Source organism: Rhinolophus sinicus, linkage group LG04 (assembly GCF_036562045.2).
Source record: "Rhinolophus sinicus isolate RSC01 linkage group LG04, ASM3656204v1, whole genome shotgun sequence".
NCBI classification, from domain to species: Eukaryota; Metazoa; Chordata; class Mammalia; order Chiroptera; family Rhinolophidae; genus Rhinolophus; species Rhinolophus sinicus.
The window spans coordinates 155,883,235-155,910,838 of record NC_133754.1 but is presented as its reverse complement, the minus strand read 5'-3'; the positions used below and the strand labels follow the sequence as shown (position 1 = coordinate 155,910,838).

General features: G+C 39.1%; 2 protein-coding genes across 8 annotated transcripts in view; one reads left to right on the top strand and one right to left on the bottom strand.

The window, feature by feature from the left end:
• Positions 1 to 37: 37 nt before the first annotated feature.
• DNAJA1 (DnaJ heat shock protein family (Hsp40) member A1) lies at positions 38 to 9,997 on the bottom strand. 2 transcript variants are annotated; one of them, XM_019734223.2, is made up of 9 exons: positions 9,841 to 9,997; positions 8,611 to 8,752; positions 8,289 to 8,466; positions 6,135 to 6,239; positions 5,346 to 5,573; positions 3,041 to 3,155; positions 1,650 to 1,765; positions 1,304 to 1,404; positions 38 to 417 (listed from the first exon to the last, which is right to left on the bottom strand). In XM_019734223.2, the coding sequence occupies exons 2-9, from the start codon at positions 8,740 to 8,742 to the stop codon at positions 205 to 207; spliced, it is 1,188 nt and encodes a 395-aa protein (XP_019589782.1). In that variant the 5' UTR covers positions 8,743 to 8,752; positions 9,841 to 9,997; the 3' UTR covers positions 38 to 204. The 2 variants fall into 2 exon arrangements, with proteins under 2 accessions (XP_019589782.1, XP_074186732.1); XM_074330631.1 differs by lacking the exon at positions 9,841 to 9,997 and adding an exon at positions 9,313 to 9,481.
• Positions 9,998 to 10,119: 122 nt separating this feature from the next.
• The window catches only part of APTX (aprataxin), a 36,353-nt gene continuing 18,868 nt past the window's right edge, over positions 10,120 to 27,604 (top strand). For all 6 annotated transcript variants that reach the window (XM_074330641.1, XM_074330636.1, XM_074330638.1 and 3 more), the window contains exons 1-2: positions 10,120 to 10,314; positions 18,771 to 18,853. The gene's annotated coding sequence lies outside the window, so the exon portion shown is untranslated. The remainder of the gene's footprint in view (positions 10,315 to 18,770; positions 18,854 to 27,604) is intronic.

Sequence of the window (27,604 nt, the reverse complement as noted above, 5' to 3'; positions counted from 1 at the left end):
CTTGCACACTGAAGTCATCATACATACAGGGCAGTCAGAGCTTTTATATTTGAGTTTATTCTTCATTTAACTTTTAAAACACTACTATAGTTGAATATTAAAACAAAAACAATAGCCAAGTAGTGAGCTTATTATGGTTGCAGTCCTTCACTCATTCACTACTGCATATAAAATGCCTGCAGTGAGTGGTACTCACTGGCCCCATTAAGAGGTCTGACACTGAACACCACCCCTAGGGTGATGTTCATCATCCTCATAAGCTTCTCCATTGTAATGGCTTTCTTGATTTGGATCAAAGTCTACCAGTTCTGCCTGGTCCATTTCATCAGTCTCTTCTACTTCCTTCCTTTCAGGTAGGAGTTTTTCAAGCAAAGAGAGTTTATCAGGAGAGAGAAAACCATTCTCAGGGAAGTTTACCTATAAAAAGAAATTACTATGTAAGTTTGATTTACTTCATTAAATTACTATCAAGCCATTTCCCCCAGAAAAACATACGTAACCACATAATCTTTCAGGGAATTTGCCAAATCCCAGGTTAGAACACATTCTGAAAGGCACAGCATCCGGTAGGTACTCAGTTTGTTTTTCCAGGACCCATCAGCTCCAAGTCAAGTAGTTTCAATCTAGTTGTGGTGGGAGCAGCTCACAGTGGCCCATGAGGGGATCGAACCGGCAACCTTGTTGTTAAGAGCACCGTGCTCTAACCAACTGGCTGCCCCAATAAAATCTTTTTAAAAAAAAACATGATCCTAGTAAAATTGCATTGTAACAATCAGTGTTCTATTCAGCATACTTTATACAAAAGCCCTTCCTAAAACATTCCAATCCATTTTAACAGATAATTTAAACAAAGCTATTCTTACTCAGAAAGGTAGTTCTTCTTTACCCATAGATGTTTTTAATAAATGTTATTTGTGGTAAGAGGCCATTCAATCTAAGGTTGAGGAAAATGGTTGGCTGCTTTATGAACCATCTATTAACAGACCAAGCACTGTAGTATTTTGCCAAAAATCAACAATATTTAAGTCCTACTGAATTTTAAGATCCCAGTTATAGCCTTTCATTAAATAAAACACTTACTTGCCATGTACCCAATCTCTACCAATCTTTAAATAGCCAAATAACGTAAATAAACCCAATCCCAATTTAACAAAGAATGCTCAACACGACAGGAGTATTAGATCAATTTAATTTCTTCCTTGACAAGGGAGAATGTAAATTTACTGTTTCTCACCATTCAAAGTGTAAATCTGTTATCTGACTTTAGTAAGCTAATCACTCCCAAGTATATTTTATAACTTACCTTAAATTCGATGATCAGACGACCCTTTTCATATGGTCTACGATAAATCGGCATGCCTTCATTTAGCACACACTTGATATCGCCATGCTTGACAATCTGACCTAAAAAACCATTGAAGTTCTTCTTTAAATATAGTCACATTTTTAAGAAGGAGGGAAAATAGAGAAGAATGTCCTAGCTTGTTGACAGGAGTAAATTTATGAGAAGCAATCCTGTTAACTTTTCATTTATGGATTTTGTAGAGGCTTCTAAGGGAGAGCCAAACCATACCATTTCAGCTCAGCTCGCAAGAAGGATATGTAACTGAGCAAGTATGAACAGAAAGAAGCTCATCTAGTTACCATACCTGGATGGGAGGTGATGACTATGGTTCGGTTGTCGAGAGTAGATATTGGCTTTTGGAAGCCACACAATGCTTCAACCAACTGTATGTCCATACACATGAAAAGGTCTTCTCCTCGTCTGTTTCAACGTAAATATGACACATAATTAGATCTTTCAAATCACCATTACTATAATAATACAGCAGGCAATTTTTTCTTAACAGCAAGGCATCTTTCACAAAGATGCCCTTTCTTCCCCCATGCTTAAAGCAGAGCTGAGAACAGGGAATATCAAATATACGGAACCTGTGAGCCCTGTTACCTGGACAAGGCTTCAGACCTTCCACACACTCTAAGTAGTCTACCACTTACCATCCCTGAATTCTTTCATTATCCAATTTTAAATTTAGTTTCTCACATAGAGAAGAAAAAATTCTCACAGGACTTAAGGTGAAAACAACTAATTTAGGGAGAAGACATTATAGTGTAAGACGAACAGATCTCAGCTGGGTCCTGGATTATTTCTATGAAACTAAATAGGGATATAGCCAATTTCAACAGACAGTTAAAATTTTATTGATGTACATGAAATAATAGTGCCTGATACATTATGAACATTTTTATTAGTATGTTATGAACACATTTTTAAATATTTAATAGTCCATTTCCTCCTCATGCTTAGACTTTCTGCTTTTCCTATCCATTTTTTAATTAATAAAATATCTTTAGTCAGGCAGAATACTCTCCAGAAATACTCTTGATAATGATAGCACCAAAATCCTGAGCTTGATAGCATTTCCCATTACTGTTGACACTTATGGAATTTTCTACTGTTAATTCCAAAACCAGCTCCTGTAGGTGTCATTCCCAACACATTCACTATAACCATCCATCCATCTCGTGCTCCACTATAAGTTCAATGTAAACACAGTATTAAATGTTTCACAGCAATAAGCCTGAATTTATATACTATTTTAGTTTTAATAGAGATGGTGCTTGACACTCATTTATAATTAAAAAAGCAACCCAACTTACCATGAATTCAGGATTGAAACTGGTGAGAGAAAGCTTTAGGGCAAAATTTTGTCTAGGGATGTTTCCCCTAATCCACCTGTTTATACTTACATAAAAATCATCTAAATGGAAGGATATCCTTCAAATTCCAGATTATGTAACAATTTACCTAAATTTAGACAAAAAGCTAAAATCTGATCCTTTTTGTTTTTAGCCTCTTTTAAGATAAGTATTAACCACCTTTTGGAAAGATATATTTAGCCTCTATTGCTATACTTTTCTAGGGTATTTACAGGAAATATGTTCTAAAAGCAATGAAAAGTTCATTAAAAAACAAAACAACACCCCCCAACCTCCAATATGCAAAATGTCAGGTTGAGTAAGATTATAAAGTTTTTACCGAGTAAAAACAGCATGGTCTTTCTGATCTAAAACGATGATAATATCTCCAGGCTCCAGTCCTGGTTCTTGGTCTCCTTCACCATGGAATGTTATCTTCTGGCCATCTTTCATGCCTAAAAACAAAAGGTTAATTTTATACTCTTACTATCATCCAACTAAGATCCGATTCTCAATCTATTAAACACACACACATTGTATGCATTAGAGTTCAAGTTTTGTGAATGCTAAAACTTACAGAGATGAGTAACAATCAGTCCAACTTCTTAGAAAGAAAGCTATCCTAGTGGAAAACACCGACTCTAGTGGCAAGCAAGTAAGGCCTCAAGTCTCAGACTTGCCATTGACTACCAGCTGGATGACCCTGGGGCAGCAATTTCACAACCTTCCTAAGCACCAGCTTCCCATGGAGACTGACCTCATCAGGGCCTGTTGTGAGGATTAAATAAAAAGGTCTATGCTGGCACCAGATCAGTGACTGGCAATTATAGCCATAAATGTTAAGTATTTCATTACTTACTTAAAAAGAACCTGTATCAAATTATTTCTACTAACTCTAACAAGAGCATAAATCAAGACTTTCTTCTCTGTTAGCAGTATTTATACATAGGAAACCTGCATATTGTAACAACCTAAACAACTGAAAAATCCATAATCTTTTGAAGAATGCTTTAGTTTAGCTTCCTTAAAAAAGGATCATTATGCTAGACTTCCTCTTCAATTCGTGGTTAGTGTCAAAGTGGACAGAAGTATTTTTCAATGGGACAAAAATTTCTTTAAGGCCAACATATTTTATCAAGATTACCTCCCCTCGACCACCTCTGGCCCATTATTTTAGTTTAGTAAGGGCTTACTTAGACATCTCTTTAAACACATCTCATGTAACGTGTTTGTAGATCATTATACTGCAGTAGTTATCTCCTGATAATTTCCTGAATCTGTGAGACCCCTCAATTAAGAACTTTGTTTCACTTTTTATTATGGAAAATTAGATTATGTAAGCAGCCAATGGTCAACAATCCCTATACAGACAGCCACCAATCTAGATCCAGCAGTTACCAACTCATGACAAGTATCTCATGTATACCTCCATACTCATCACTCTATTATTCCCACACAAATGAAACAAAATCCAGACATAACCAATTAACCCAAATACTTCTATGTATGTGCCTCTAAAAAAAAAATAAACACTTAAACCACAATACCAGTATTATACATTGACAAAACTAAACATAATCTGGTTTTAATCATTCATGAGGCAATGTGACTGTCTCGTTACACTAGTAAAATGAACTCAGCTAGGTTTTTGCTGGTTGTTCCACAACTATAAAGACGACAAGTACAGAATGGTTTCACTCCACAATTAATGCTGTTGGTAGTAAAAGGGGACAATCTCAGTGGAGGAAAATATCCAAACCCTACAAAACATGGGCCAATTAAGGGGGGGAGGAATGGAGGGAGGACAGTATCATGACTCACATGGGGCTTAAGTTAATGAAGATGTATGTATTAATGAGAAGATATTTGCAGTATTAACAGTTCCAAATTAGTACGTACAGTATAATACTAGTTTCATTTTAAAAAGCATAGGCTGAAAATTACGTTGTTTCCGAGTAGCAAAAATAGCGAATTACGTATGTTTCTAAAATTTCTACAATATGTATTGCTGTAATACATTTTAAAACATTTTTCATAAATTACCAAAATTAAGGAATTGGCAAAATAAAAAATTAAATCCTAGTAATATGAAAAGTCACATAGGTATAACCTGGAGCCCCAGAGACAGAAACTGACAGGTATGTTTAGTCTATGAAAAATAAATATTAAAAAAGCAATATTCATAATCTAAGTTCTTATAAATCAATCATGAAATAAAATGTTCATTAGTTTAGAAAAATTTCAAGGGAATAACTGAGACCCCCAGTTCACCTAAACCCCCATCAAATCCTTGAAAGTACACATATCCCTCAACCAAGCAGTTCCTAAGGAATTTAAGAATGTATACAAAAGTTAATTACAATAAAAAAAAAAAAAAAAGGTGAAAGAGCTAGTGATTTAATGGAAGACAATTAAGTCTGGAACACTATGCAATCATTTATTGATGTCAGTGTTGTATTAAGCGAGGAGATCTTTATTCCCTACAAATGTTCAAGAATGTAGGATGGAAAAACATTTACTGTATGTAGCTAAGATATCTCTGGGTGGTAAGATCATACATATAACCCTATTAAGGACCACTTTAAACAATTAAAAAATGTAATGTTAATAAGCACTCAAGAATTCAGTAGTGGCTGAGAACTCACCTTTGTCAATGTGAACTTCTAGAATCTTCTTCTCTCGAACTATCTTCCTTCCATTGCAGCTTTTACATCTATCTTTAGGACTGATCCGTTCCCCATGGCCCTGGCACTCCATGCACACAGACTGAATTTGCTGAACCATTCCAGGTCCTATTTGATGAATTCTTATTTGCATCCCAGTACCTCGACAGTTGGGACAGCACTCTACTGCTCCTTTCTTACCACCTCGGCCTAAATAGTTTAAAAGGAAATTAAATTGTTTGCTTAGTGTTGGATACACTAATGTTTTAATAAGACATTTCACGAATACACTTTATTAACATTTGCAAGGTGTGATGGAATGCTGCCTTAAGAACCTACAATTCAGCCTTTTTATTGGATAAAATATAGCTGTAATCAGGTTCAATTGTCTATAAACACTTTTGTTTTCCCAACGAGCCACTTCAGAATTTTGAATTTTAAACGTGCTCTCAAAGCACAATTCATAGAAGGTACTTTATTTGTGAGATGAGAACATTTTAGTTTCTTCTCTGTAAAAGATACTGTATTTCCAAATAACTTGTACTAATGTTACGAAAGAAAAAGACAACAAATTAGATCGATCCCAACTGCTTTAAAATACACACATAAAAGAAGCACTGATACTTTGCTAATATTTCTCTAGGTAGGTTTAGGTGGTTTTCTTTATGCCTGTACCCTTCAAGATTTAGGTAGTGTTATTTTTGAGTTTTATATCTCCAGAAAGGCTTCAGTTCCATTTTCAGTTATAGTAAAGATGTTAAAAGGCCATACCTTCACATTTGTCACAAATCACATTTTTTTGCAGAGCTAGTTTTCTTGTTGCACCATTATATAAATCTTCTAAGGTTACCGAGAGCTGATGTACAACGTTTTTACCTAGAACAAAACATTACTAATTAAAAATAGAAAATGTTGCATCTTATTTGTGTTCAATACACTGTAAAAATATTTAAGATAATGAAAGACGAGGTTCACAGGGTACATTTGTTATCTTTATATGCAGAGAATGTTGGCCATATTATCCACACATGATCCTCAAATTGTAATTTCAGATGAGGAAAACTGGGTGGAATTAATTTGCCTAATAATGTAGTTGTTGCCATCTTACAAACTATAGCAATCAAAAACAAATCACTTTGAGAACCAATGTTATTTAAATAGAGGTACATTTCACAACAATTACTCCAAATTGCATTTCTGTCCTAATATATTCTTTGAATCTTCTACTTACTATATTGAGCAACATGGCCCATTACTTCATCACACTAAGTTCCAACTAATCAAGATTGGCTGGAAACTGGATACATTTATTCAGTCTCCATAGAATATCAATTCTTACTTTTCCCTGGAATAGAACCAACACATTTAACTGCTTTGCTTATACTAGTTTAAAGGCCAGGTTTCTCATATCCTTGATCATAGTGCTGTCCAAACGAACTTTTGCAGTGATGGAAATGTTTCATATCTGTGCTGTCCAACACAGTAACTATTAGTCACATGTGGCTTTTGAACACGTAAATGTGGCTATTGTAGACAAGGAACTGAATTTTCGTCTTTGTTTTGAATTAACCTAAACTTCATATGGCCAACAGCTACAAAGGACTGCCCTGTCTCAGAATGGGAAGTAGGAAGTGGAGATCATATGAGGACACTGAGGCTAGAGAAATGAAATCACCTGCCAATGGTTAATAAGTTCCTAGATAATGATTCTGCTGCAAGGACTTTATCCACCGTAAAACAATCCTGCCTTAATCAGTGAAAAAGTTCTCAAACTCCTTTCTGTACAACGTGCCTGTTGGGAACATTTTTAGTTTCCAAACAAATATGAAGTACTATTAACTTTATGTTTCTAACTCCATGTTTGGGTCCTATATCACAACTATAGTCCCACGTAGTTGGTTTCAGCATGCTGAAAGCTGCCCTTCTTACTTTAGCTTTATAGAACTGCAAGTATAGGAAAGGAAAAAAGCTTGTTTGATTAATCAAGTATTTTCTGGTATCATACACACACAAAAAATGACCTTTCAATGATCTAAATCACATGGAAGTGTTTGCCAGTTAATTCACTGTTCAAAAAAGAAAAAAAAAAACCCACTACTTTTTTGTGAGAGAAACCATCCTAAGCAACTGATTTTGACTGCAAATTGTTTTAAGCTAAATCCTTTAAAAATAAAATACTCCGTTCAAGAAAAACTGAATAAACAACTTCCAGGCTTTATGAATTTAAAAAGCTCAAAGTGAAATTTAATGGTCCCCTTATTCATTCTAAAATGGGCTCTACCCATTAGCCCTTGTTTGTGTAAACTATACTGGGAACAAAGTAAGATTGTTTCTGAATGGAACACTGTATTCCTATGAGGAATATTTCTACAGCCAGAAAATGACATTTTTGATAAACATTAAGAACACACATTTTGATATGATAAAGCCGAAACAAAATTCAACAGATAGCAGGCTATTTGGAGGCCATGAACCTATGTTCCAATCCTGACTCAACTGATGACTTGCTATATATGACCTTAAGGGAAGTTTAGGTTTCTGAACTTTAACTCACTTTTGACTAAATAAGGTCACTATACCCCCCTCCATTAGGTTGGGGGAGTTGTCAAATGAGATCTGTAAAAAGGGTTTTGAAAATGAATGTTCCTATGCTTTGTTCCTTCCTAATACTCGATAACCTTCCTGAAGTCCTGTTGTGTGTATCCAAGAGCTTTAGAAGCACTCACTTGTTAGCACTTGGCTGATCTCCTTTTAGTTTTCATCAAATCTCATTAAAAAAACTACCATAATCAAAATGGCAGTTAACAACCAGTTTGCAACATTATACCGACTTGTAAATCAGCATTTAAAATAGGCGAATTGTGGAGAACTTGCTCTGACCAAGGGCTACTTAGAATTGCTGCCTGTGGACTAGGTTACTCTTACCTCTCCTTTCTCTCTGCATCCTTCCTCCTCCTCCAAAAAACATATCAAAGATGTCCATGGGGGAGCCAAAACCGCCACCTGCTCCACCTTCTTTAATTGCCTGTTCTCCTCCTTTGTCATATAATTCCCTTTTCTTTGCATCAGAGAGCACTTCATAGGCTTGAGAAATCTGTTTAAACTGTTTGAGGAAAGAGGAATAAATCTCACTTTAAAAAAGCATTACAAAGCACAGCCATTAGACATACTCAATTTCAGGTTTTAATGGAACTACTATACACCCAGCAAAGAACTATTCAGCTATGAATATGAATATACAACTTGCCTTTTCTCCTTCATTTGGATTCTTATCAGGGTGGTACTTCAAGGCCAGTTTCCTGTAAGCCTTTTTCAATTCTTCCTGGGTGGCATTGGGTTTGACCCCCAAAACATCATAGTAAGTGGTTTCTTTCACCATTTTTGACAGCCTGAAAAATGAAAATGCAGTTTTAACCGACTTTCAATTGGTAGCTTTAATTAGTAATACCTGAGTTAAGGCAGAGAAATCTGTTCTTTGCCAAATATGATTATAAGAAACCCACCTTCCCTGCACAGAGAAGATAACAAATCCTTTGATAATTCAGCTGTAAGTTCTAACATACTAAATATAAGCTAACAACTACCAGGGAATAATTCAAAAGACTCCCAGAGCAGCTCGTTTCCACTCTCCCACACAAAACTCGACTATTACCTAGATTCTTCCTGTTTCCCTTCCCCAGCAGTGACAGAAGTAATCAAAAGGAGCACTAACAGGTTCAGTCTATTGCTTAGTAAATATTCATTGTTTTCAGCAAATCCGATAAACCATACACTCCCTGGAGAAAAAGACATATGGGTACAAGGGGGGCAGGGAGTTGTTTATGAAACCGATTATGAATGCCAGTTCCAGAAAGCAATCTCCCCTCCCCCTCCATAAGGATGTTTATCAGGACTCATAGCTCCTCTTTGACCGCCGAATCCCTCGCCCCCACAAGCCGGCGTAGCTTACACGTCGTTAGATTTCCCTCTGCACTTGGTGCTGACCGTTAAGGTTTCCTTCCTTTCTCCCTCACCCAGAATCGAAGGAGTACAAGTCCAGCCCTCAACAAAGAGGAGGGGAGCCCGGAGAAGCGAAACCGTACCCTCCTCCCCGCTCCTCCCGCAGCCCCTCGCCCTTGGCTCTTTCTGCGCGTGCGCGTATGGTCCGCCCCCCCCACCCCCCCGCCCCAACCGCGGGGGAAGGGGGCGCGCATGGAGGAAAAAGCCTTAGGCGGCAGGTCCATGGAGATCTCAGGCTGGATGGGGAATGGGGGAAAGCTTCGTGAAAGGTCTGGGGCCCACTCACTCACTACGTGTCAGGGACAGCTTGACCGGGCACCCACCAGCCTTCCAAAAACAAAATCGTGGATCCTGGAACCAACAACCCTCCCGCCCACGCGGAGCCAACCGCCTCCCGACCGCGGCTCCATCCAGCCTCCCGGCCCTCCCAACGGCGCCAGCCTTGGGTTGAAGGGAAGCAGTGAGGGCTGAAACTCACCCGTGAGAGGGCCGAGGCCAATGTGGGGGAGAGGGAAGGAGCGCGTTGCTGTGCACACCTTGGGCAGCCGCCGCTCCTCCGCCTCTAGCCCAGCGTTCTGGAAAGTTCCGCCCGGCGCGCCGCAGCCGTCGTCTTTTGTAGTCGAGCCCAGGCGCGTCACCCGCCGGAAGTCCCGCCCCTCCTGCCTCTGCCACCGCCCCGCGGTTACCTGGGCAACCGCGCGGGGGAGCTCGGGCTGGGGTGGGCTGTGCGGAAGGGCCTTGGTGGGGGTGGGCCTAAGCCTGGGGTTCTGGCGCTCCTGGAACTTTCTGGAACCTTTTCTTCCACTCTGTAGGCCCGAGAATACAGAAGTCTCGGGCGGGAGCGGGGATTTCTCAGGAGCTTTGCAATTCCGAGCTAACTCTGGGTTCCCAAATCAGTGTGTCGGCCGCCGCCGCCTGCGAGGATGGGGACGGCTCCAGAACAAGACTGCGGGTGGGTACTGTGTGCAGAATGGGAATCACAGAACAAAGCCCTGCCGCACCTCCACCCCGCTGGCCCCTCATTTAACTCTTGCGGCGTCTCTTACCGGCTTAGTTCGTTAGTCTTGAAGTTCTAGTAACCCACTGAGCAAGAAATGATGAGCCAGGTGGGACTGCGCCCCAGGACAGTTTTACAAGCCTTGGATCTTGCTCCTTTTCACACGTAGCTTTTGGCCTAGTAATTCAAACTGCGTAGTTGGAAGAGTTCCTTGTGTAAGTCCCGACTCCTATACACACATTATCTGTCTTGGGCTTTGTTGCCTCCTACACTGGGCGCAGGGCAGCGCTAAACAGGGAAACGTTTGCAATGCCTTTGTGCCTTGAACTCGTCTCTGGCCAGGCGTCCACCTGGTTTCCGATTCCTGTACACAGAGTAGCACAAAGAGTGACTTAGATTGTGTTATTTGACGTTTTAAGCCCCACCGATCTGTGAACCTGGATGTACAGTCTGCAAAGTGAGTCTCTGGGCTTTTTTAAATGTTGGGAGGGGGGCATATTGGAAAATGGGGTGTCTTCCTTTTCAATAACACAACAACCTTAGGAGTACTATCTAGCTCCACAGAAAGCTGGAGATGAAAAATTGAAAAAGTCCAGTTCACATCGCTTATACTGTAGTGGGGAGCCAGACAAGTCAACAAACTTGTCTGGCTCCCCACTAAATAGGGAACCACATGATAGAGGTTAGCAGGGGAGAGGCTCCTCTGTTCATCTGATGGGAGAGGGGAAGCTTCCCTGGGAAAGTGGCAGTTGAGCTGAGTTTTGAAGAAGTGAGAAGAGCTTTTGCAGCAAAGTACAAGGGAAATCAAAGACTAAGGTGTGAAAATATGTTTTTATCAAACTGCAAGTAATGGGATATAGCCCGAGCTAAGGGAGCTGGAGTGGCAGGAGGTGAGGCTTCAGAACTGCTTGGGGTAGACCTCATTGGTTATGTTGGTAAGCTAAGAATTGTGAACTTTTTTACCCTGGAAGCATCCCCATGTGTATCTCTTCAGCCTCATCTCTCTTATTTAAATTGTGCAGGACAGTTGCACCAAACTATCTGCAGTTTCCCAAATGCACTTTTTCACCTCTTTGCTTTTGCTCTGGTTGACAAACACCTCATTTTCCCAATCTTAGTTCTTACCTTCTTAAGTATTTCCTCTGGTATACAGTTTTTTCTTTTAACCAGCAGTTACTGAAAGTCTAATACGGCCAGGCAGCAAACTAGGGTTTGGTAATATAAAAATCATGTAAGTTATGATTCCTGCCCTTGAGGAGTTCACATAAAGAAGGATGAGTTGCGTGATAAATGCCAGCCAATAAGGAAGAGAACTGGGGTACTGAGTAGGGAAATCACCGTCTAAATGAGTGTCCCAGGCTGAGAGACCAACAAAACAGTAAATAAACAATAACTAAGTAAATGTCATTCGTGTATTATGTAGTTATTGTAGTCTTAAAGTCCCTACTTTACTGTAACATGGGCTGCATTTGTGAATCTAACACTGGTTAAGTATAGAACATAAGTAAATCATCAGTATGGTGTATATCAAAACATTCAACTGATAGTAAATATTATTACCATGTCTAGTGTTTCTTAAATGTAACCACATTTATTGTTTATTTTTACCTGAGGAATCCAATTGAAATTTCAACAACGTTTAGAAAGGTGGAAGTCTGATATACACATGAAGGTATCTTCTTGAGACAGCCACCATAATGCTCTGAAATACAATATTGAAAATACTTTTAAAATTTGCAAGCTCACTAAGTGAACTTAATTATTAAGAATAAAATAAGGGACATAAAAGTTGATTAAATAAAGGGAAACTATGTACTTATTTGCTTGCATGTGCATAGAATATTTCAGAAGAATACCCCAAAACAGGTAATATGGTTGCCTGTGGGGAGAGCTGGGTGCTGGGGAATGGCAGATGGGAGGGACACATTTCACAAAATACTGTTTTGTAACTGCAGTGTTTAACCCATTTGAATGTAATACGTAAAAATTAAAAAACATCATCACATGCTTTGTTTGATATTTTTTCCTTTATAGAAATTTATCTTAATGATGCTGAAAATATGTCCTGATGAATATTCTGGCTTTTCAGTAGTAGAAGTTAACAATTTTAAGAAGCATTCTTATTTACATAAAATAGAAGATTGGCAATAATTTAGTATGTGGTCTTTATTTTCTAAAGAAACAGGATCATATTATACGTGCTATTTGCCACTTGTCCTTTTCACTTAATTTATTGTTATTTTGAGATGAATAAATCTACCTTGTTATTTTTAACAACTTCATAGTATATAATATGCAGGCACTATATTTATCCATTCTCCTATTGAACATTTTGGCAATTTCCAATATTTTACAAACAATGCTAAATAAATATTTATTGTTGAGAAATTCTCAAATACAGCTTTGCGCACTCATGCAAGTATTTCTGTAAGACTGACATCTAGAATTGAAATTGTTGGGTCAATATGAATGCACATTTAAAATTGTGGTAAATAAGTTTCCATACTACTTTGTACTGCTGCCAGCAGTGTGTGAGTGGGCCTTGCCAATATGGGGGATTCTGTCCATTTTGTAAGTCTTTGCTAACCATAGATTAAAAAGTGATATCTATTGTTTTAATTTGAGTTTCTTTAATAGTGTGCATAAGCATTTTAAAAATGTTTATCATATCTTCTGTCAACTGTCCATTCTTGTTATTTAATCATTTTTTCTGAGGTGTAACTCCACTATTTTAATGACATAATAGCACTTTTACATTAGGGATATTAGGTGTTAGTCACGTGTTACAATTATTTTCTCTAGTGTATTTAGCTTTTCATTTTGTGTTGTGTATATATATATGTATATATATACATACATACATATATATATACACATATATATATATATATATTTATGTTTTTTTGGTGGGGCCATATAAAATGTTTTAATTTTTATGTAGATAAGTTTTGACTTTTCCTTTTTGGCTTTTGCATTTCCCTCCTTTTCCCCTTACCCTTCTTTATTTGTTATGTTTAGAAAGCCTTCACCAATCCAACATTATAAATGTAGTCCCCCCAGGTTTTTTTCTAGTACTTTTATGATTCCATTTTTTACATTTAAATTTTTGATCCACCTGGAATTTACTTTACCAAAGTAAGGGCTGAGGATTATTTGTAAGTAACTGAACTTACTTTTTCTCCAAATGGCGAGCTAGTTTGTCTAACACTTTTAATACTTTATTTTTCCTGACTACTGTGAAATGCCACTTCTATTGTATACTAAATTTCCATTAAAACACATTTTAATGTCCGGGAGGCTTAGTTCCCCTCATTGCTCCTCCTTTTTACAATTTTCCTGTCATTTTCTAGTATGTTTATTCTTCCAGATGAACATAAGAATATTTCTGGCAGATTTCCCCCAAATCCTACTGTGATATTTATTGTGATTACAGTGCTTTTATATATCAGTCAGTTTGGGGAGAATTAAAATGCTTAAACAATGTTGATCTTCCTACTCATGAACAAGGTATATTGTGCATGTAACTGTATATTCACTTTCTTTATTGTGTTTTAAACTTTTTTTTTAAAAACTAGGCCCTGATTTTAGGGATGGGTGATAGAAGCTCTATCAGCTGACTTTGTTTTTTATTTGAGCACCTGTCAGGCACTGTGCTAAACTCTCTACGAATGTTATCACATTTTAATCCTCACAGCAACTCTATTTTACAGATGATTTGATCACATTCACAGTTTTGAACAATCATTTGGGTGCTAATATGAAGGATGGATTCTTAGAAAGCTTTTATGATGTGAGATGAGATTAATAAGTGATAAGGCCTAACCAGTAGAAATGGAGAGATAGGAAATACAAAAATAATAAAACTGGAATCTGCAGGTTATGGTGACTGGATGCAGAAGTCAGGGAGAAGGAGCCATAGCCAATATTCTTCCTGGTCTGAGCAATAGGATGGTTGGGGATGCCTTTCCAGAGATGGGGAGCCCAGAAAGAGGAGGAAGAGGAGGCTGTGTTGGGGGCAGAATTGGGGAATGGAGAAAGATAGTCCAGTTTTGGATGTGTAGAATAACTTTTTTTAAAAAAAAAAGGGGTGGGGAAGAAGGGCCGGCCCTGTGGCTCAGGTGGTTGGAGGCCATGCTCCTAACTTCCAGGTTGCCAGTTCGATTCCCACATGGGCCAGTGAGCTACGCCCTCTATAGCTAAGATTGTGGTTGGAGGCCATGCTCCTAACTTCCAGGTTGCCAGTTCGATTCCCACATGGGCCAGTGAGCTACGCCCTCTATAGCTAAGATTGTGAACAACAGCTCTCCCTGGAGCTGGGCTGCGGTAGCAGCCGGAGGTAGGTGTGAGTTGCCTGGAGCTGCAGTGAGCTGCCATGGCTGCCTTGAGTGGCGACAACCTGCGACCGACTGCCTCAGCCAGGGGGAGCACAAGGCTCATAATACCAGCATGGGCCAGGGAGCTGTGTCCTACACAACTAGACTGAGAAACACTAGCTTGAAACAGATTGGGGGTAGGGGGGAGGCGGAAGAAGTGGGGAAAAAAGGGAAAGAAACATTTTACTGCAAAGCACAAAATGGAGAGTAAATTGTAGTTAAAATGCTATTTTTATGCTTGTATAAATTAAATTTCTTGCAACATTTAGGTTTTAATTGACTGTGGGGCCTATTGGGGCTGGAAATTTTTGTGTATGTCACCAATTTGTTCTGGTTTGCTTATCTCTGTGATTATACACAGTTTCAGTCTTATGAGCTGTTCTCCTTTCCAACCCCTACTCCTCCTTGTTATTTTTTAAGCAAACTTTCAATTTTAGAATAGTTTTAGATTTACAAAAACATTGCAAGGGTAGTATAGAGAGTTCCTGTATATCTGGCACCCAGGTTTCCCTATTGTTAATATCTTACATTAAAATGGTACTAATGAACCAATGTTGGTACAGTGTTATTATTAACGAGAGTCCATTCTTTATTCGAATTTCTTTAGATTTTACTTACTGTCCCTCTTCTGTCCCAGGATCCCATCTAGGATACCTCATTATTTTAATTGTCATGTTTCCTTAGGCTTCTCCTGACACAATTCCTCAGATTTTCCTTACTTTTGATAAAACCTTGACAGTTTTAAGGAATACTGGCCAGGTATTTTTGTAGCCTGTCCTTCACTTTGAGTTTGTTTAATATTTATCTCATGGTTTTAGTGGGTTTTGGGGGAGGAAGACCACTGAGGTAAAGTGCTAGTTTCATCGTTTCATATCCAGGGAATATACCATGAAGATGACTTATTACTTTGGGTGTTGACCTTGATCACTTAGCTGAGGTAGTATTTGTCAGGTTTCTCCCTTGTGAAGTTACTCCTTCCCTCTCCTCTTTTTCTATACTGTACCCTTTAAAGGGAAGTCTTATTCCTCTTGATGTCATCGGCACGAAGGCGTGGTGTGGCACGGAGTGTTAGTTGAGCTGAACTGGGTCCCTGGTATTTTGTGAGTCTCACAAAAGTTCTGCCAGATAATTTTCTCTATTTTATCAATAGGAAAATAAAAATTAGAGAATCTGAATAACTTTGCAAAGTCATACTGTAAGTGGTCACATTGGAATTTGAACCCAGTCTTTCTGAATGCAAAGCCTGCGGTTTTTGCCCACACCATTTGGCTTTACAGAAGGTTGTATTTACTTTGGCCATCTTCCCTAAGTACTTGTTATGCAAAAGTGTCCACAGATAATGTAGTTAAGTCCTTCGTTATATGGGAATTTAATACCTTAATTTATCTTTTCAATTTAAAGTTACACTTTAGAACTCTCAGCCTCAAATTGAGCAGACCACTGTGCCCTGCATTGCTCGATCCAATTTTAATGGAATATCTTTTTTTTAATTCCCTATAGAATTGTTAAAGGTAGGTTACAGCAGGGCCTTGCTGGGACAATGGTACCAGTTAGGATGCCATTACAGTAGTACAGAATTGGCTATGTGATTTGTGAGACAGTGCAAAATGAAGACAGGGCTCCTTGTTCAAAAATTGTTAAGAATTTCAAGACACTGGCAGCAGAGCATTAAACCAAGCATGGAGCCCTTCTAAGCATAAGACCCTGTGTGACTGCACAGCTCACGACTCCATGGAGTTGGCACTGCAGTAGAAGTAGTAGGGAAAAAAGGCCAATATTAAAGCAGTGGAAGTGGGAATGGAGACTAGAGGGTGGTAACACAAGATATTAAAGAGGTAAACTTGCCGGGATTGATTGATGATTAGATGTGGTGGGTGAGTGGGCAGATAAAATATGGAATGTAAAGTTTCTGATTGGGTAAGGCCATTTTACTGACACAGGAAATCAAAGAGGACCAGATTGGCCTTGAGGGGAAAAATGATGAATTTAGTTTTAAACATATTCACATCCAATTATAGACACTCAGGAAGCACTTGGGTATACAAGTAGCCACAGAAAAAGAGCTGGGGGACACACTCCAAACCGATAGTACTACTTACTTATTTCTGAGGTTGAGGACCAGGATGGAGGGTGGGAATTGGTTGGGGACTTTAACATTTTAAAGAAAATATTCATGTATTTCTTGTATACTTGTGAAAGATTTTTATTAATGAAAAGTCACAAAATATTGTATTTGTAAGAGAAATAGAGTCAATCTGAAACTAAAAGTTTCAAAAAGTTTATAATATAAAGAAAGGCATTTATGATAGAAATAGATTTGCAGCCACATATTTTGTTGCCAGTACCACAGTCCACATGATTTAAAATAGGTTCTTAGTTTACTGCTTTTTAATTTTTTTGAACACCCACAATCTATTCCTTTCTCTACAGCTTTAAAAACTACGTTAAACTTTTACCTTGTAGCTGTATGTTTTTTTATAACTGGCATATGAGCATTTTCATATTTTAGTAGTATATTTTATAACTTGCTTTCTATTAACCTGTGTACTTTTTCTTGGGGGAGGTGATTGGGCAGTAGGGAAAGCCTCAAGGTGGAGGTCAGAAGCTCAGGTTTAAGTTCTGCCTCTGCCTCTTAGTGATCTTGGGAAAATTGCCCAGGTTGAGCATGGTTTCCTTATTGGTAAAATGGAGATGCAATTACCCTTATTAGGGATGTGAGAATTAAGTGAGACTATAAGTGAAAGCTCTTTGTAAAGTCTAAGTTTTATAAACTAAGACCCTTTAGCTCTGCACCTCAGGCCTTTCTTAGCGAGCCTCCCACCTCCATCACAGGTTCATCTCCCAACAGCTTACCTTCTCAAACTCGTTTTTTTTTTTTTTTTGCCATCCCCAGAAAATGCCTTAAATTTCCTGCCTCCTTAATTTTGCTCTGATTCATTTATTTAATCAACAAATGTTTATTGAGCACCTCACCTTACTCCAGTCTTCTGTTTAAATATCACCTTCCCAGTGAGGCCTACAATGTGTATTCTGAGTTGCGATCTGCTGCTTCAGGCACTCCCAATCTCCCTTCACCTGCTCTATTCTTTTTTCCATTGCCCTTGTGACAGAACACAATATTTACCCATTGTCTCTTCTCTTCACACCCCTTCCCAATAGAATTTGAATGTCATTTGGGCAGGGATCTTTGTTTTGTTTTCTGATGTCTCCCAGGCATCTAGAACACTGCCTGGTACCAAGTAGGTACTGAACCAGAGGTACTTATTGAATGGATGAATGAATATACAACGTGCCAGACTTGTAGCCAGACTCTGTGTATATAGTTGTGAAAAAGAAGAGCTGGTTTCTGCCCTCATGGAACATCCAGCCAAGCATTATAGTCTGGTGGTTTTTCTGCCTGCCTGGGCTGCCCCTCTGGGAAATGTCAGAGTGACTAATGGCTGAGTTCAGAGTAGCCTTTCCTCTTAACAGTGAACAACTTTCAGATAATTTTGCTTTTAAGTTAAAAAAAAATTCTAATAGAAGGGGGAGAGTGATGCATTCCATTTAGTTACTCTAAGTTAAAAGTCAACAATTTGCCCTAATGCAAAGACAGGATAAAAGTATTCCCTTTAAAAGGCCAGGCCTTGCAGGTAGCTGAAAGAGGTCATGGGGAGTATATCTGGTTTAATTTCTCCCTCCCTCCCTCTTTCACCGCCTCTCTCCCTCCCTCTGTCCTTCCCTTCCTCCTTCCTTTCCTGCCTTCCATTTGAAGGAAGATGATTGTAATTTTCCATACTGTTGAAGAATGAGAGGGTGCGCAGTAAACACATTTATTGCCGTCTTTTTGCAAATTAAGAAATGCTTCATCCCTGAGATCCTGACCTATTTCTTGAGGTCTCCGTATGCAGTTTGTCAATATGACTTTTGATATCGCTAGAACTCTTAAGAGAAGTAAAAGGAACTTAAATTGAGTGTATTTAAAAATAATCTGCTGATCCCGCACACTTAAAACAGTGTGTCAGCAAGTATTCATTCTCTCACGCTGTTCTCACGCAGGCAACCACACAATCCAGAGAAATTTCAAGGCTGGGGCTACACCTGCAAGATGCAATGAAGAATTAAAGAAGAACGTTGCACAGGTATGCAACTGAACTAAATGATTTTTAATATCTCTTCCAAATCTGAGACTCTTGACCTAGATAATTTAAATTCCTGAATCCTCTTTGCTGTCATTCATTTGAATAATTCAGTTGATAACATTTTGTTTATATATATTTTCTAGATTATTTGATTATTATTATTTTAAATCTTTACCTCATTTTTTTATTAAGTATCTTCTAAATTAAATTTGATATTCTATCTGGATTTCCTTCTCTGCACAGAAATTCTGATGTAGATATGAATTGTTTTGCCTCATGATCTTTTTGTCAGAAAAAAAAATTGATGAAAGGAACTCTTGCGGAAGTAGCCTCAATTTGTTGTAAACAATTTCTGTGGTGTTTCATAAACCCATATGATGCAAGACTTTTTAAGTTAAAGTTTATTGGGGTGACAATTGTTAGCAAAGTTACAGAGATTTCAGGTGTACAATTCTGTATTACATCATCTATATATCACCTTGTGTGTTCACCACCCAGAGTCAGTTCTCTTTCCATCATCATGTATTTGATCTCTTTTACCCTCATCTATCACACCCCTCCCCCCTTACCCTCTGGTAACCTCTAAACTATTGTCTGTATCTAAGGCAAGACCGTGTTGCAATTGGCAACAATTTAATTTTGTTTAACAATCGTTGTATTGTGAATAAACTCTAAAACATCCTCAATATAAAAGAACAGAACAAAAGAAAACCTTAACTCAAAAAATGACCCCTAATGCAAGTTCTTCTCTAATGCTTTTGACTGATTTATAAGTTCTCTGGGTGCCTACATCAACCTTTGGACACATTTCTATCATAGTATTTATGTAAATATGTATTATAAACATTGATCGTGATACCTTCTTCCAGAAAGTTTTCATAGCCATTTCCAAAGATAAAAGAAAAACCTAAAAAACAACAAAAAATCACACACACACACACACACACACACACACACACACACACACACACACACACAAGATCCATAAATTAAAAGTGCAGAGAATGAAGAAATAAAAACATGATAGAGATGATATGGAGCCAGTGACAAAGCTAAAAATAAATATGGGGATGACCTTCACATTTGCTACAGCTGGGCCATGAATTTGTCTCTAAGCTGACAGCCTCATTGGTCCTACAGTTCATGGGGTCCATAGATAAAAACAAACCCGTTACCCTGGAGAAGCAAAACTATTCCTAGAACTGAGATCAGATTGGACTGTCTCCCAAGGATGCTCATAAAGAGAACATTGTGTTATATGAGCAGCAGGGTCCTTGGTGGCATCCCTGATAAGGTGACCAGTTCGCAAGGATGGCTCTTACCACCTGCTGACGGCACACCACAAAGCAATTCAGTGGGCGAAGCAGCGCTCCTGAGGTTGACGCCCGTCTCGGTGATCGTGGGTCACAATGTTTTATCTCCCGCACCTAGAACACTTATGGGCACATAGCAGGTGCCGAGAAGTGTTTTTTTTTTTAAGAAGTATTTTTTGACTAAATGTAATGGGGAAGACCAGCTCAAAGATTCCCTCTAGAGAGGTCCCATGATTACCAATACTTAAAATCCTGCTCCCCAATTCTGCCCCTTTTGTAGCTATCAAGCAATACAGTTATGAAATACTTCTTCTACTGTTAGGTTAAACCACCTTTTCAATATTTTAATGTTAAAGTTCTCATGTCTTCTCCAAATATGGGAGTGAGGCCAGAGGCATTAGCACGTGTGTACACACACCTGTCATTGTTGGTGGTGGTGTTGGGTCAAGAAAGTACTGTACTCATCAAACAGGGAGGCCAGTTTGCAGGTCACCCTGAGAGTACTGTTAGTTTAGATCCAGACTCCTACATCTCCTTCCTTCAGAGCAGAGGCAGGGCTGGTGATGGAGCCCCGTGGGCCTTTTACCACGGGTCTCTGTGCTGAGCTTCGGGAAGCCCTAGGCACAGGTCATAATAGCACCGGCCTTAAAAGAGACTCAGTTCTGAGCTAGCAGCTACCGACTCAGGGCTCCGTACAGTCCTGTGAGGAGGACTGGAGTTGAGTTAAGCTCATAGATCAGGGTTCAGTCATTTTAGCTGGCAGAGTTAGAGGCTTGGGGGTAGGGCCTTGTACGAGGGTGTTTCTTCTGGTGGGTATCACCACCTCTCCATCCTGAATGTCACCTTCCTGTCATCACTGACATTATAAAGATGTTTCGGAGCAGGAACGAGGTCCCTATGTTCAGCTTCCTACCTGCATAGTCATAGTGATGTCTTCGTCATGATGCAGATGCTTTGTCTTCTGGTGTGTAACTTAACCTTGTTCTCGCTTCAACAGCTATGGTACTGCCAGACCTAGGACAGGAAACTGGGAGACAGAGTGTAGTGGTTAAGAAAATCCATTTTGACTGAGGCCTGCGCAAGTTCCAACCTGTCTGAGGTTTGGGATTGCTATCTGCCTCATAAAGCAAAGTTGGGGTTTGTCCTCTCGTCTGATAAACCCTGCTACATAGTTGGCTTTGGCATCTTCCAGGAACAGAAGGGCGGAGATTGAGGCCTCGTGAGTTTGGGTTTTCAGTTGAGGTAGAGAGAGAAGACAGTGGTTATAACCAGAAAATCCAGTGTAGTTACCTCCAGAACTCGTCACTGTTAACCCAGCCCAGGCTTCATGACAGTTACAGAAGTGGATTCCTTAATAATAAAAAAAGAATAATACAGTTTAAAAAAAGAATGTGGATTCTGGAAACTGACTCCCTGGGTTTAAATCCTATTCCTGCAACAAACAAGTTACCTGTCCTTTCTGTGCCACAGTTTCCTCATCTGTAAGAGGGAATAATAATGGCATCTAGTCCATATGGTTATTGTGAAGACTAAATGCGTTATACATACAAAGTGCTTAAAACAGTGTCTACATATAGTAGACATTATGCAAGTGTTTGCTAATAACAATAATGGTCATAAGAATTACTATCCTATTCAAACAGAGGAACTGATATAGCTAGTAAGTCAACATAATGTTGATTTACTAAAATATTAACTGAGTGCCTACTGTTTGCTTGGGTCTTTTCTAAGTGTAACAATGTTGACCACGGCAGACATAATCCCTTCCCTTATGGAGCTTACAGATGAATGGAGGAATAGACATTAAATAATAATTATGCAAGTATATAAGGCAGCTCTCTTATTAGGGAAATTGACCCTTGATCCAAAGTTCAGACGTTTCAGTGTTAGTAATTCCAGCAGGAACAGTGCCTCTTTCTTTCTTTCTTTCTTTCTTTCTTTCTTTCTTTCTTTTTTTTTTTTTTTTTTAAAAGAGTGTTCTTGTTATCTAATGCTCTGTGACAAACTGCCCCAAAACTTGGTGGCTTAAAGTAACAATAGTCATTTGCTCGAAATTCTGCAGTTAGGGCAAAGCTTAGCAGGGATAGTTCATCTTAATTCTGTGTGGTGGCTGCTGGGGTGGCTCATCTAGGGCTGCAGGATCCTTCCAACCGGGCTCACTCACATGCTGTCTGTTGGCTGGGAGCTCAGTTGGGAATGTTAGCCAGGACTGCAGTTCTCCTTCACGTGATCTCTTCACGCAGCTAAGTTGGACTTCTCACAGCATGGCCACGGGGTTCTGGAGAGGATCACCCCAGGGGGGTAGGCCACAATGTGTAAGCACTTGTTAAGACTCTGTGTACATCATACTTGTTAGTGTCCCATTGGCCAAAGCCAGTCCTTTGGCCGAGTCTAGGGTCAGTGTAGTGTGTGTGTGTGTGTGTGTGTGTGTGTGTGTGTGTGTGTGTGGCTATACAAGGGTGAGAATTCTGAGAAGTGAGAATCAATAGGGTTTAGGAAAGTAAAGACTACCATAGAGAGAAAGGCTAAATCTACATTTTCTAAAAACTTTTTTCTTTTTTTTTTCTCCTCAATTGCATTTGCCATATTCCTTATATCTGAGACATCAGGGAAAAGTCACATAGGTGGGAAGTGAGGTGTTTTTTTTTTCCTGTATAAAAAGCCCTTGGGAGAGGTTAAAAACTTTTGTTACAGGCCATATAATTTAGAATGATATTATTCTATGTAAATAGATGTTTTACTCTAGTTGAAAGTATGTAAAGAAAGAAAGAATAAATTTAATTAAACTGTTATTTTGACATGCAGAGCTGGAGCTTTGCTAGTGAAAGTGACAGGTAGGAGGGTCCAGAGTTGTCTGAATAGTGTAAAAGTGTAGACATACAAATTTGTTGTTAAGAGGAGGTGAATGATGGTCAGGAAAATGCCACTGGGCGTCCAGTCTGAAGTATAATGAGAAAGATGTGGAAGAAGGAGCAGCTAAGTCAAGATCTGAAGGTTTGATAGGAAGGATATTGACATGTTCAGGAGAGTAAAATAGTGTAAGTCTGTGAACGGTGAATATGTGCTGGAGCTGTGCATCCCAGATAGAACGTTCCTTAAAGGGAGAGGCGTGTTGAATTGAACACCTAGCTCATTGTCTTAATACAGAGGAGGTGCTCTCGGTGGTTGTTGAATGGATATAGACATCAGGTTTGAAGAAATTGCAGAGTTGTAAACCATTCCCTCTCTTTGAGACCCTGGTGCCATAAAATAATTAGAATGATCCTTTTGGAACTATGTCATTTTGGGATGGTCGGAGGCAGCGGGGTTCAAAAAGAAAAAGTCACTTCTTTGATTAAAATTATTTGATGGTTTCCCATCTCACCTAGATATCCACATGACTTCATTCTTCCTTTAGGTCTGTGCTCAAAAAAGGCCTTCCATAATACACAAAATATCCTCATCACTTTCTATCCTGCTTTTTCTTTATAGCATTTATCCCCACATAACCTGCATGTTTCTTTGTTTATAGTCTGCTTCTCCCCACTAGATTGTAAGCTCCTTGAGAGCAGGAACTTTGTTTTGTTCACTGTGGTAGCCCCAGCTCCTCAAACAATGTTTGACATGTAGAAGGTGCTCAAAAATATTTGTTGAATGAATGAATAAATGTACTAGCCAATGGAGAGTTAGAGCTTCTCTGAGTTCATTGGCTCGAGGCCAAGACACTGGAAAATATGGGATGGAAGTATCCATGTGGACTCCTATAGCCATGTCCCTCATACCAGATCAGTGGGAAGAGCTGACAGTGCCAAGAGCCCAGGCCCTCCTGTTCTGGGAGTTACATTAACTATTAATATCTGTAACGGTGAGGTGCAGGGCCTGGAGTTTGGGAATAGTACCGAGGTTAATCAGGGGAATTACATGGTCATATTTGTGTTTTGAAATATTTTCTCTAGTTGTAGTGTGAATGGATTGGAAAGGGCAAGAGTGAATAAGGGAGAAAATAAGAAGATTCTAGAGGAAATAGCATGAACGTCAAGGAATGCAATAGAGTATTGCAGTTGGGCCAGGGCTTAGCAGGGATAGCTCATTTATCGCTCTACAGGAGGGGGAGGAGGGGGTTGAAGGGTAAGAAGTTCAGTATTGCTGATACAAAGCTGGGAATGAAGAGATTGTAGAAGGTAAGGCAGGATAAGGTAGAAGGGTTTCCTGTGACTTCTTTTTATCATGTTTATAAGAAATTTCAGGGCAGCCGGATGGCTCAATTGGTTAGAGCATGAGCTCTCAACAACAAGGATATTGGTTCGATTCCCACATGGGATGGTGGGCTACGCCCCCCACAACTAGACTGAAAACGGTGACTGGACTGGGAGCTGAGCTGTGCCCTCCACAACTAGATTGAAGGACAACAACTTGACTTGGAGCTGATGGGTCCTGGAAAAAACACACTGTTCTCCAATTAAAAAAAATTTTTTCAGGAGAGACTACCACAACTTCTATGATTTACACAATACGAAGTGCTGAATTGCAATAAAAGTTCTAACTTGAACCATCAATGATATGAATGTCAGTAGTTGGGATTACAGTGACTATCCCCTTGAGATAGTTAAGCTATGTAATCAATACCTAGTAGGAGAAGTTAACCAGTCCTAGAAGAAGGAGTTGAAAACAATAAAGTGTAAATTATAGGTGGAAGATTTTAAAATAAATCGTAGGGTATAGTTAATGGATACATTAGCATGTTTACACTATGACATATAGAAGAGAATTTCTTTACTGGTGTGCCAATTATAGGTGTAACTACCAAGAATTTGAAAAGATTATCATTAAAAATTTTAATCAGTAATTACATATTTATTTTATCATGAAACCTAATGTCAAAAAGATAATATTCACAGAAACATGCTCAAGTTTCTCATGAAAAATTTAAGCATATTTTATTTGAATATTTAATATTATTTTTCCAAATACTCTATTTTTTATTTTTCTTATCATATAATTATAAAGCAAATGTAATGACTTTTTTTTTCCACCAAGCTCCTTATAGCCCTTAAGTTTACCCCAGTGTGCTCAGCAAATATGATTTCACCTTTGAGCCCTGGCATGAAAAAGTTGGGAAGCCGTAGGAGTTATTAAGTTAGCTAAAAAAAAAAATACAATGGTATCATGAGAAAATAATCAGGAGGAGCGTTTGGTTGGATTCCCCCAGAAGCAGACACTGAGGCAAGGATTTGAATACAAATCATTTGTTTAGGAGATGATCCCAAGAAGTGCCACTTGGGAAGTGGAGAAGTGAGACAGGGATGGGAAGGAAGCCAGTGTGCAGGTTACTACTTGGGGCACCTGGGGCTTAGTCTTGCTGGAGAGCCTCTGGGAGACAGTGTAGTACCTGCTTCAAAGTTGTTTCACTCCAGGCGTGAGGAAACAAATTTACCCATCACTTCTTTATATCACTACACTACTGTTCTCGGGGGCCTAAAGTGCCTCACTCTGGGCTGTCTGCAGTCAGAGAAGGCTCTTGGGGCCAGAGGAAGCTTACAAGTAGAGTTGCAGGTGTTTGCAGTGAGAAGTTTTCATATATATGAAACATGCAGCTAAGTTTATAGCTCACTAGCTTTTGGTCCCATCCCCACTAAGTAACTTTTATCATGTGGCATCTGACCTAGGTTTTCCTACAGAGAAGATTATATCTTGATGCTGCCTCCAAAATATCTCTTAAATCAGACCACCTCTCTCCTCTTATCTTGGCTGCCAACATCCTTTGCATTACCTCAGTAAACTCCTAACTGCTCTTAACTTTTCTGTTTTTGCCCTTCCCACAATCCATTCTTCCTCACAGCAGCCATAGTTACCTTCATAAAATAAAAATCGAATAATGTTATTTCCTGGCTAACTCTTCAGGGGTTTTTCTTTGAATATAGGATGAACCCACATACAGTTCCTAAATGCTCAGCTCTCACCATTTTCCTTTCACTATCTACTCTTCAGCTCCACTGAACTTCTGTCACATTTGAAAGAATATGGTAAAAGTCCTGATGTAGAACCTTTTGTACATGCTCTTTCCTCAGCCTAAATCATACTGAGAATATTCTTCTAGCAAGTCTTCACTTTGTTTCCTTTTCATCTTTCTGGAATCTGATTATTTTCCTTTCTTCAGATAAGTCTTTCCTGATACCCTATCCACCTCCGTCCTGCCCTATCCTCCTCCCACCAACCGCCCTTCCCCCACCCCCAAAAATGAAATGAAATTTCCTAGCTGTACTATCTCCCAGAACTCTATACTTTTCCTTCTGAGCAAATCTCTGGACTAGACCACAGCAGCTTCCTCAGGTTGATTGTCTGGCTCCAACTGCCTTTCCCTTGGACCAGAAGTCTCAAAGTAGCAAAGAAAGAAGGGCCTTTCTCAAAGAAAGGAGGCCAGACAGGTCTATATAAATGCGTGGACAGAGACAGTGGCAAACTGGAGAGCACATGGCAGCCACTCACAGTTCCAGCTATTTGTTACCAGAATTTGCTGGATTTATTGATCTCCCCTCCCCAAAAGACCAAGAATCCTGATTTCCATGCAAGATCTTTTAATTTCTAATTGTTGGGGGTAAAAAGTTAACTCCCGCCCTGAGCAGAATAGTCAAAACAATCTTGAAAAAGAAAGAAGTTGGAGATCTCACACCTCCTGATTTCAAAAGTTATTACAAAGCTACAGTAATCAAAACAGGGTAGTACTGGCAATGAAGACAGACATACAGACCAATAGAATAGAACAGAGATCCCTGAAATAAACCCTTGCGTATATGGTCAAATGATTTTCAACAAAGATTCCAAGACCATTCAATGGGGAAAGGACTGCTTTCAACAAGTCGTGTTGGGAAAACTGGATATTCACATGCAAAAAGACAAAGTTGGACCCTTACCTTACACCATGTGAAAAACGAACTCAAAATGGATCGAAGACCTAAATGGAAGACCTAAAACTATGCAATATCGGGGAAAAGCTTCCACTGATTTCTTAGATATGATGATACCAAAAGCACAGGCAGCAAAAGTAGATAAGTTGGACTACATCAAAATTAAAAACTTATGTACATCCAAGGTCACAATCTACAGAGTCAGAAGGCAACTTACAAAATGGGAAAGATATTTGCAAATCATATATCTGATAAGAGGTTAATATCCATAGTATAAAAAGAACTACAATGCAACAACACAAAATAACCCAATTAAAAAGCAGGCAAAGGATTAGAATAGACATCTGTCCAAGGAAGATATACAAATGGCCAACAAACATATGAAAGATGCTCATCACTAACCATTAGAGAAGTGCAAATGGAAGTCATAATGAGCTATCACCTCACACCCATTAAACTGACTGCTATTAAGAAAAATACCCCAAACCAGAAAATAACAAGTGTTGTTGAGGATGTGGATAAATTGGAACTTTTGTGCCCTGTTGGTGGGAATG